At 39.1% G+C, this 12,046-nt stretch overlaps 1 protein-coding gene across 2 annotated transcripts in view; it reads right to left on the bottom strand.

Annotated features, from left to right (window-relative positions):
- The window catches only part of TppII (Tripeptidyl-peptidase II), a 220,050-nt gene that overhangs the window by 137,844 nt on the left and 70,160 nt on the right, over positions 1-12,046 (bottom strand). For both annotated transcript variants that reach the window (XM_068229478.1, XM_067154735.2), the window contains exons 13-15: positions 2,535-2,722; positions 2,304-2,458; positions 1,255-1,598 (exon numbers count right to left, since the gene is read on the bottom strand). In XM_068229478.1, the coding sequence (XP_068085579.1) occupies positions 1,255-1,598; positions 2,304-2,458; positions 2,535-2,722 (687 nt within the window). The remainder of the gene's footprint in view (positions 1-1,254; positions 1,599-2,303; positions 2,459-2,534; positions 2,723-12,046) is intronic.

Below are 12,046 nucleotides of genomic sequence, written 5' to 3'. Positions count from 1 at the left end.
TACACAACAGTCATTCAATCGGAAGCCTTGTACACCTTGGAGTGTGTCACAAAACGGAAAAAGCTTGACTTGAAAAACAGTGATTCAAAGGGAGAGAAGAATTCTCAGAAAGATCGTAGGTTCAGTACTGAAAGATGGGGAATACTAGAGAGTCTCAATTTAGAGTTCTACTCGCAGAGAAAGGAGCTCTCCGACTGTGCAGAAAAAGGAGTCATGTGACAAGACTGCCTCCCAACAGACTGATCATCTTCAAGTGAAACAAGAAAGTCCTAACTACATGATGACGGAGACAAAAGAACTGGGGCTGACAGACACATCCTGAAGAAAGTCCTATGTTTCCAGGAAAAACCTCTGAAGAAGAAAGTCCTCGGTTTCCAGGTAAAACCTCTGAAGAAGAAAGTTACCTGGTCGGAGAAAACGAATGAGCTACTCTAGGAGAGGAGGCGACAAAACTGGGAAAAATCAAAGCACAGCAACTAAACAAGTAGGCCTATTTGAAAGAAGAAGGTACAAGACTGAAATGCAATTTACCAAAGTGGGAGGAACCTGATCTGGAAGAACGAAGTGCAAGGATGTGAAGTATAAAATTTATTATTGCCCCACACTGACGAAAAGACAGGTGGAAAATCCAGGCCAGTGAGATACGAAAGATGAGGTTTTGCATCAGATGACCTATAGGAGGCCATTGGAATCATCTTGACATGATAATTTACTCCTAAAATCAGTGGTTAAACATTGGCGTTAGACAGTGTCTAAGTGATAAATAATGTCTTTGCAATGTGGCAGCTATACATAGGCATTGTTTAACTCTAAACATCATCTAAATACAGTTTCTGTAATTGGCCCAAAAGAACAAGAACAATCACCACATCTTCCTACATCTTTTCGAAGATGGCAGAGTGACAGAAATATTAATCCCGAGACCATAGCAGAAAATGAGGGTTGACCAAGAGGAGGTATGAAAGAAGAATCCTGCAGTCGCTTAAGTACGGCCAGTATCCAGTATTCGGGAGATAGTGGGTTCAAACCCCACTGTCGGCAGCCCTGAAGATGGTTTTCAGTGGTTTCCCATTTTTACATCAGGCAAATGCTGGGGCTGTACCTTAATTAAGGTCACGGCCACTTCTTTCCCACTCCTAGCCCTTTCCTGTCCCATCGTCGCCATAAGACCTACTGTGTCGGTGTGACATAAAGCCAATAGCAAAAAAAGAAGAATCCATTCATAAGTCAGTAGAAGCAGTGCAATTGACTCACTTGTTCGGCACCACTTCAGTGCTCTTAGTCAGGTGGAAGTTGTACGTGAGTTGAAGCTCGTAAATCTGGCGCGACGGAGGGATCACGTCCCGAGACGACAGGGGAGAGACCTTGGTTTCAGTGGGGCGAAGAACTTGCACGGTATTCTTGAGCGTCACCGTAGGAGCCACTTCTTCGCACCGCAGTCCGCTGCGTAACTCTACCGACAGAATGCCGTCTGCAGCCTGCATCGTGATGGCAGCCGCTTCAGGTTTTACTCCATGGAAGGCAAGCGAGTAGTCCACGGTAATGTCACCGAGGTTCGCCCAGTATTTGGCAACCACAACTTCCAGCACCAAACCACCCTGAAACGGAATACAAGACAGAAATTAAAATACATCAGGACAGTCGTTAGAAATTTCATGAAGGATTAGAAAGTTCTCAAACGTACAATACATTTACTCAGGTATTCAAGAGATTGAACCCTAGACTGAGAGAGAGATAAGAAGAGGGAAGTGATTTCTATGGACAGCTCATTTTATGAGGCATAGGCTCTTTAAGAGCTTCACAGGTTATTATAAGACATGTCATGGTTCTAAAGATGGGTATCTCTCTCATGTAATTTATTTCTTTCCAAACAGTGAAAGTACGCATTCTATCCCACACAGCACCAACCACTCAAATGATTTCTAATGTCAGCTGAAGAATGTGTTGCCACTATTTTTCTTTTCAGTTTCTACGTATGCCTATGAACCAAAAGAGCCTGCCAACAATTAGTAACAAAAGAGCAGCGTGGAATTAGCCATGCATGAATCAGTCCACAAGTGTTCCATTCGTTGACTGTGTCCGTTTGTGATTAATGACAAAATGGACAGGAAGAAGCAGATGCCTCTTTCAAACACCAAATCATACTTCGTGAAATAAAAGGCATAGTACAGGAGAATATTGAATTCACCTGCACTTATTCCCTAGATTTTAGGATTTTAAAATTTGAAAATTAGGGTGTGTATCATACTCAAATAAATATAGTATGATAAACTCCTGGTCAGTACTGGATATATTTCAGTTACCCGGACAGCAAAGCCTTGGACCACATCACTCTGAGACGACACATTCACCATCTTGTGGCACTCCAGAGTCTTGCAAACGAGCTTAGGACGGAGCTGGAGAGTGTGCAGAACGAACCGACCCGATTTGTCCTTCTCGGTGCACTGAACACGTAACACTGAAAGGAACAAGGACAGTGTGAGATACAAGAGAGACAGAACACAATAGTATTTCTTAGTCAAAGTAGCACCTACCAGCCCATGTTGCATCATCAGGTACCAGGATGAAGTGGCGATGCATCGTGTTCGGCAGGAACACAACGTTGCGGTAGTTAAGTTCTGGTCGCAGCTTCTCCTTGGGTATCTCAAGGGGCCGCACGACCGTGATGGGAACAACGAACACGGGGCCTTTATCTACACAAGCCACATCATACGCCTTAATGCTAGAAATAAAAAGAAACACGAGATTGGTGAAGTAAATGAGAAGTTTCAAAAATAGAGGATGGGAGTAAGTATGGAGGAAAGCAAGACAGTGGTGATGACAAGAGGAGAGGGGAAAAGAATAGGAGAATTGCAAATACTTACGAAGTAAATTAATGGACATTTCAAGACTGGATATCAAAATTAAGGAAGCCTCCGTGGCTCAGGCGGCAGCGCGCCGCCCTCTCACCACTGTATACCATGGTTCAAATCCCGGTCACTCCATGTGAGATTTGTGCTGGACAAAGCGGAGGCGGGACAGGTTTTTCTCCGTGTACTCCGGTTTTCCTTGACATCTTTCAGTCCAGCAACACTCTCCAATAACATTTCATTTCATCTATCAGTCATTTATCATTGTCCCAGAGGAGGCGGGCATCGGCAGCCGGCACATTTCCTATCCTGGCCGCTAGATGGGGGGCTTCATTCATTCCATCCCTGACCCGGTCAAATGACTGGAAAAAGGCTGTGGATTTTCATATCAAAATTACCTGAGAGCATTTGTTATCACAGAATATGGAATCTACTACAGCACAAAGATGGAGATTGTCTTCACATGTTTGTCCTTGCCTCCTTTTTCTGATGCTCTCTCTCTTCCAGACTGACTTGTCATTATGTTTATCCTCTTCAGCGTTCCTGTTCACATATTTTACTATCCATTTTAAGACGCACAGAGGTTTTATGGCAATGATGGGATAGGACAGGGCGAGGAATATGAAGGAAGTGACTGGCCTTTCTTAAGGTACAGCCCTAACATGTGCTTGGTATCTTTATAGCTACAAGTAACTATTCTCATTTTGGTTCCGTATTGAAGATGACGCATATCACAAATATTATAATATTTATAGATCCACCTGTACAATACAATACAATACAATCCACTATTTCCTGTGGTTAAAATTTATACATAATACATAAAAGTCATAGGTACATGTTTCACCCTTTTTTACGGGCATCATCAGCCTATATCAATCTTAAAAATTAATGGATATGTGATCTTTCTAATCTTATAAATTGTAGAGTAAAATGTTGGACAATGTTCTCGTAAACATCTAAAATAGGAATATTGCACAGAAAGTATGTTAAAAACAAAAAATGTGAATTAACAGTTCTGAAAATCATAACGTGGTTAATCATGAATATTTGAGCATTTAAAACCAAAATGGATCCTCTTCTTATGCATCATTAGGACTGTGACGGCCTTGAGTGTAAAAGCACAATCATCCAAGGGGGATGTTTACTCCATTCCCATAGCATGAGTTGAAGTTCATAGTAAAATCAATGTCAGTTATTTAAAATAGAAGTGTGCACGTATCAAATGTGTTAAAATATGTACGGTTGATTTATCGGAAAGTCGTAGAAAAGATGATGGGACTTCTTGTTGGAGCCGTTGCTAATGATAAAATGTTGTGTCAAAGCTAGCTGATGTTAGTGTTTAGTTACGTTAGTACGGTAATCAATTGGATCCAAAAGACGGTCAAGTGGGTGTTATTAACCCTGTTGAAACATTTGTTCGCAGAAATGATCGAGTTTTTATTGGATAAGGACAGTTACATAAATAAAACAGAAGAACTTTTTAAGGATAAGATTTATACAATAGTTAGCAAAGATCCCATCGTAAGAATACAACGCAATTTAAAATCTATAATTAAGAACTCTACGTTCCTTCTTAATGAACAGGAACAACAGAGACTTATCAACATGAACCCCAGCATTCCAGTAGCCAGAGCCCTACCTAAAATCCATACGAACAACATTCCCGTACGTCCGATTATTAATTGCCGTAATAGCCCAACCTATAAGGTTTCCAAATATATCCACGGTTTTCTAAAACAACATTATAAGTTTAATAATAAACATCCTTTATAGAATTCAATCAAATTTTGCGATATTTTAAATAAATTTGACTTACAACCTAACCACATAATGTGTTCCTATGATGTCAAACATGTATCCAAATATACCTACTCAAGAAATGGTCAAAATTATCTATGACAATATTTCAAAACATAGCAGCCTGAGTAAGCTGGAAATTGATGAATTTATGAAGATCTTGAATTTTGTATTCAATAACAACGTTTTCTCCTTTAATGGAAAGATTTATCAACAGACTAGCTTGGCCATGGGTGACCCTTTGTCTGGCATCTTGGCTGACATTTACATGGATTCAATAGAGCATACGAAACTCAAAGCACATATAAAAGGTATATGTTTATGGCGAAGATTCGTGGATGACACTTTTGTAGTTATTGACAAAAATGTTACTAACAGCGACAAAGTTTTAGAGAATTTAAATAAAATTGACTCTAATATAAAATTTACTAAGACGAAGTTAAACAGTCCTTAAATTTTCTAGATATAACGATCACGCGTGTCAATAATACTTTTGATTTTCAAATCTACAGGAAACCCACACAATCTCCTATAACCATACATAATTCCTCTTTACATCCCAATTCTCAAAAACAGGCGTCATTCTATAATTTAATACACAAAGCTTTGAAAATCTCACTCTCCCCTCACAACTTAAAAATTGAATTTGAACTACATAAGGAACTTGGCTAAACTTAATGGGTTCAAAGTTGAAATGATTAACCGGTTAATTAAGAAAGTTAAATATTAACTATCCACGAATCTCATTCCTGATAAACCTAAAAAAATAGTTACGCCACGTTTACGTAAAACAACCCAGCCATTCACCAGATCGCGAACACACTGAAGAAATACAACATTAACATTGCCTTCAGAACAGTAAATACAAATCAAAGAATCCCCGCACCCTAACTTTAGGTAGGCTTATTTTGAAAAAAAAAAAAAAAAAAAAAAAAAAAAAAAGCCAACTTTGATGCAAAAACCGCATCCCAATTTCGTGCCTCAAATTTTTTTAAAAATGGGCGGGTATTATTTGCGTAAATACGGTATATTCTTTAATCATAATAAAGTCGATTATAAAAACAGCCATTTTTCGAGATCTGGTATTTACAGACTAACTTGCGCTCAGTGTGGATTTAGTTATGTTGGTCAAACTGGACGCAGTTTCTATACGAGATATATGGAGCATTACAATGCCTTCAAACATAACAAATATTCAGCGATGAGCTCACACATGAGTGGAACAGGACACCAGTTTACATCTATTGAAAAAGATCTCACTATTCCAAAATGTATAGGCAAAGGAAAACTTATGAATGAATTAGAAAGTCTTTACAACTTTTTAGACCAAGCCTATAACAAAGACCACAATCTTCATGATGCCACGGAGGCAAAAAATCCTTTATATGAGCTAACTCCAAAGTTATTAGGCATTGTGAGTTTGAAACATAATACAATCCTGCAGACTTTTAGAACTTTTTGTTCTAAAGCTCCCACCACCTTGCCAAATGTTAGGCCTGCCCATCCTGCTCCTAACAGCCCTCTAACAACAACACCTGCGCGCAAGGATCCGCCCACCCTTTTCCCCCTTTCGTGTCCTTCATTGCCTCAGCCACACCGGTTGTTCTATACAATAACAAAAAATTTACTTTAACACAATTTTATTCATACAATTCAACACCATCTTCAAAACTATAAGCAAGGAAACTACATAACAGCATAGAACAAAACACTGTCTTTCTTCTGCTGGAAATCGATTACTCTCAGAAGGTATAACTTGTGTTCTCCACATTCTCCCACCTTGCAAAAGCAGTTTTGCAACACATCGACAACTGAAAATTATACTCTTATACTGAACTCATAGATGTGAGCCACTATAAGTCTAGTTTCTTGAGTGGTTGAACGGCTCTACCACAGCGAGTCTTGAATTCACTTCTGTTTTCACTCTGAGTAAGAAAGAACAGCTTCTTCTCAGCATAGAGAAATTCTTCGCTACCAATTTCTGTAGATACTCGATCCCTACGATTACACTGTCTGAATCTCAAAATCCAAGCAATAGCCCTAACGATTTTAGTGTATACAGAGAATCGTGAGCTTAGTTGCAGTAAGATCGTTTTCACAACAGTGATCTAGGCAGTTACAACTGTTTTTCTTCTTTCCCTGTTGACTTCTTCCCATACTGGTTCAGGACGGTTAGAGACCCATTCTTCCTCTTTACTTTTAAGCCAAGAGGGGCCCTCTCACCATCGGGATCTCCAAAGCTGTGCAGGTGAACATCCTCTAGACAGCAGGTCTGCTGGGTTGAGACCGCCCGGAACGTGCCTCCATGAATCAGCCTTACTGTACTCGTGAATCTCCTTTACCCGATTCTCTACAAACACAGACCAATGTCCTTTGTTTTCTATCCAGAATAAGACTACTGTTGAATCAGACCAAAACACTGTGTGTATATTATCCCGATGAAGACATCGCAGGCTCAACCGAGACATCCTAACTCCAAGGAGCGCACCCATCATTTTGAGACGAGGTAGTTAGTTATTTAGAGGTGCCACTCTAGATTTAGCCATCAGAAGACTCAGTTTGATTTTATTTTCATCTTCTGTCCTCAGAAATATACAACAGCCAAACGTCCATTTGCTGGCGTCAACAAATACATGCAATGAGCTGTTGTCATTCAGGAAAATCCTTCTGGGTATCCGGCAGTTATGTAGGTATTGTAGCTGCTGGTTCCATCGATGGAATTCTTCACAAATATCTTCTGGTAAAAGCTGATCCCATCCTATCTTCTTTTGCCACGTCTTCCGTAGAATGAGTTTCGGAATAAGGGTTACTGGGGCCGAAAATCCAACCGGGTCAAATATTTTCTGCACACTGGGGCCTATTCCACAAAAGTATGGTCTTGTACATTACAAGTTACTAGTGTGGGTTCTTGTAATGTATGGAGTTGTACATTTCTGTTCCACAAAAGATTGATAGTCTCTTGTATATTACCAGTGAATTGTTACAAGTTTTACAAGTGACGACATATCAATAAACATACTACGTCATAGCATGAATCAGCTGTTTATCTTCGTATTCCATTCGTTGAATTAGGTTATGCTTGCCTCATTTATCGTAATATAGTATTTTACTGTAAGTTATGCAGCCAAGATTGAAAGAACTAATATTCCTGTGAATTTTTTAATGCTACGATGTTATTTTTCAGTTTATTTCTTTGATGATAGGAAATTACTCCGTTATTATCACCCATTCTGTTCTTCCGCGATCCTCGCGTATGTTCTACGAGAATCTAACATACCTACCTTGGTCTGTCATTAGGAATCAGATGCCGCTAATAACGATATTCGGCCGCCAAACTTAATTGTTACGAAATTGCAAACTCTGCATGAATTGTTAAAATGATGTCAAGAGAAACAAAATTATTCATTTTGAAGGAAGTAGAAGGTAGGAAAGATATTTGTTTCGGTGGGTTCAGCGAGAGTCTGAAAAAACAAGACAAAATAAATGGTTGGATGGAAATATTTGACTTGGGAAAAGCTCATGGAGCTTTTGAGGGGAAAAGTTGGACGTATGTAAGAGATATTCTGCTCATTAATGATTCCAGGAATGTCCTTCTTGGAATATGTTTTTTTCAGTATTTTCAGGCCAACAAACAATTTGAGGAAATTTTATATCATTTATTGCAGCTACCACAGACCGAAGATTTTGCCATCCCAAGCATATCTGCAGTACCATGGTACTGACCACCATTTCCTAGCCAATGTAATGTTGTTAGTAAATGTTGTTTAGCAGAGAGAGATTTATTTCTGTTCGTAGGATATTTTAAGCTATGGCCAATATCTATCAAAAGTTCTTCCACTTGTAGTGTGCTTAACCTAAAACGTTCATTGTATTCAAATACAGTGTTAAACTGGAAGTTTATTCTTTCCCTGTACAGACGATAGTTTTCATTTTCATCACCATCACTATCACTACTGCTAGACCACATATTTATCAAAATGTATCCAAAATAAGCGTATTTAAATAGCACTAGTACATTTATATATTATTGTCCTTTCACTGGTAGAGAATTCTTCTCAATTCGCTAGTAAGTTACAAGTACTAGTACTTTTGTGGAACACGCCTATAAAAATTCACTAGTAATTTGTAAGTATGGAGTAGTAAAGTACAACTGTAGAAAATTCTTTTGTGGAACAGAAACTCGGGTATTTGTACAAGTTACTAGAGAATTTACTTGTAATGTACAAGACCATACTTTTGTGGAACAGGCCCCTGGAGAGTACCACCCTTCGGGTTACCAAACCTGTAGTTGCATCCAAGTTCATCTACGTCACAATACCATCGAAGTCCTAAGACATTTTCAGTTGTGCCAACATTACAATCTGAGGAATTCACCCATCACCTCAAATTGAAACCTTCAGAGGACATCAACTCTTGTGCCTTTAAAATAAATAGCCCAATCTCTTCTTTTGAAACAACTCCAGTAAGACAGTTGTCCACATAAAATGCATGTTTCAATTCATTAGCTACTTCCTTCAAATGAGTTGGGGCACCATCCAGAAGGTGGTTCAGTACTGAAACCAATAAAAAGGGACTGGAACAGACCCCAAAAACCACCCTACAATGTCTAAAAGTGGCGACATTTCCCTTATCCCACCAAAGAAAACGAAGCATATCAGGAAGGCCTTCTCTATATCAGCAATTAGACCTGTAGGGATGGAACAAGGTCAATGAGGTTTGGTCCAGGTTCGAGGCACTTATTTAAAGAATTACCATTCCTGTCCTTGTTGGAAGCATCAAACACTGGCCTAATCTTTGTAGTACCACTGTCTTTCAACACAGCTCGGTGAGGCAGATAATGCGTAGGTCCATCCGAAACCTCGTTTGCAACGCCTTCAATGATACCCTTACTTTCCCTTCTTGAAAAACTTCATCATAATCCTGAAATTTCTGCATTCCTCGTAACTTTCTTGAAGTGCTCAACAATCGTTTGTCAGTAACTTCACGATTTGATTCCAGAGAAGCACAGTTTAACAATGTAGCATCCAGATGCTTCTTCTCTCTTCACAGTCTTATCTGTTGTTCCCTCTCTTCCTTTTTTATCTGTTCGCCAGGATCGTTTATACCCATAGCTTTAATTTCCCGCTACTCTTGTTGATTGAGTTAATGTAAGTACTGTAACCGTACGAAAGTATGATCCCCAAATTTTAGGTTAAGAAATTTCGTAAAATAATTTGTAATGTTAAAGTCATGAAAATCATGTAATTTTGTTTATTTAGAATGTAAAAACGTAATAGTATAAGAAGAACGTGTAGTTAGGGAATATTGCATATGTGGATCATTATATTTTGTATAAATTTCCGTTTGGGTAAGAGTCTGTAAATATGGCCTAGCCGTAAGGATTGTGCAACCGGGAAAACAGTGACTAAATCGGGAAGGACGGTTGAAGTCAGTTGAATGTGTTGCAACAAAGTGGCTTGGAAACACGAGGTACGGCAGGTAGTATAGGCTGAAGATTGGAGTGGATCAATGTGGATGTATGTGAGTGGACGTTCCATGTCACATCAGACGCACGATAGCCAATACAAGGGCTTTGTTTTAAGCGAGGTTGGGGGGTGAAGAAGTGCCTGTGAGAGCGCTGCTACTAGTAAACTTTTCAGGACGCTATAACCACGTGCAGCAAGCCTATATAAGTCTGTACACGTGTGCAGCAAAGGATTCTGACTCTGATTCTGTTTCTGATTGTGTTCTTGATTCTGTGTGTTTCTCACTCGGACCAGCACGCGGGAGCTACTTTGCGCAGATTCCTAGGCGATGCTCTATTGTTCTTAAGTATATTTTACCTACGGAGTGAGCACGCTAAATATCGCTGATGCTACGAGTTTCTGGTGGCCGTTATGTAAAAGACACTACTAAGTGTTTATTTGTAATTCCAACTCTGTATAATAAATAGGCTATAATTCTTCTACGAGATAATGTACAGTGGATATGGTGATGCGTACTGAATCTACATTCGGTAGTGGATGTGTGGTTGTGCACAGAGCTAATTCTTGGTAAAGGAAATCGTCGGCCGAGTATGCAGTTTCAGTCGGAGAAACGTGAGGCGTCACACTAACCTGTGCGGCAGTTGGGAAGGACTCAAGACGTCGATGAAGAAGTGTGTAAATAAGGTTAGGGATGCTCTTCATAAAGAAGGTTGCATCCGTACGTAGAGATAGTCGTCGTACGTTTCTTTACCAGAATACGATTTTTGTTCTGTAACAGTGGAGAGTGTAGTGGGACTCTTACCTGGAGGTATGTTAAGAAATGTATATCTAATGAAAGTAATGATTTTGTTGGTGGTAGTAGTGTGTATATTTGCCTTAGTAAACGACAAACGAGTATATCTCGTCAAGTAATGATTTTGTTGTTGGTAGTAGTGTGTATATTTGCCTTTGTAAAGGACAAACGAGTAGGTCTCGTCAAGTAATGATTTTGTTGTTGGTAGTAGTGTGTATATTTGCCTTTGTAAAGGACAAACGAGTAGGTCTCGTCAAGTAATGATTTTGTTGTTGGTAGTAGTGTGTATATTTGCCTTTGTAAACGACAAACGAGTAGGTCTCGTCAAGTAATGATTTTGTTGTTGGTAGTAGTTGTTTGTAAGTTGCCTTTGTCGATGGCAATCAAGAGTGGGTCTCATCAATTGACAATTATTGTGGTATTTATTACATATTTTTTATTATTTTGGGAGTAAAGTCATGGAATGAAACTTGCAGTAAATCTTTTTATCAGTGGAGTGAGGATGAACCTGGCATGCTACCCACATCTAATTTCTCCTTTGTCACTCCTAAAGAATCAAGCGCTCTCAACTGTCCTTCCAGACAGTCGTACAGTTGTGCTATGGATCTTAAGCTGTCTTTCTTTAACACCAAGGATAAAAGTACCCTAACATAGTATTCAATAAGTAACTCATCCTTCCCATACCTAGACTTCAACAAATATATAGCTTTTTTTATAGTTTTCCTTCGAAGGAGGAAAGTTTTCTACCAGTTTCTGAGCAGGTGAACCAGGTTCCATACATTGAATCAAATAAACAAATTTGTCTTCAACTTTAAGGCTGCCATCTTCATGTATTTTAGCAAATTGTGCCCAAAACCCAATCCAACCTTTCACATTCCCATCAAAACTTTTGAGCTCTAGTTTTGGTAGTATTAATAATCTCTGTTTGGAAGAACGTGAACAGTTACTATTGACTTCCGAAACAGCTTGATCTGCAACTTGTAAGGCCTGCACCTTCTCTCTAACCTTAAAAAATTTCAGTTCGTACTTACAGCAATTGTCGATCTCTGTTTCAAGCACGATGTCTTCTAGATTTTCTCTTTGCAGCAGTTCATTGTAGACTTCATAATCAATACGTTTTAACTTCTCGTATTTTTCCA

This window comes from Anabrus simplex, chromosome 10, assembly GCF_040414725.1.
Source record: "Anabrus simplex isolate iqAnaSimp1 chromosome 10, ASM4041472v1, whole genome shotgun sequence".
NCBI classification, from domain to species: domain Eukaryota; kingdom Metazoa; phylum Arthropoda; class Insecta; order Orthoptera; family Tettigoniidae; genus Anabrus; species Anabrus simplex.
This window is presented reverse-complemented; position numbering and strand designations above follow the sequence as displayed.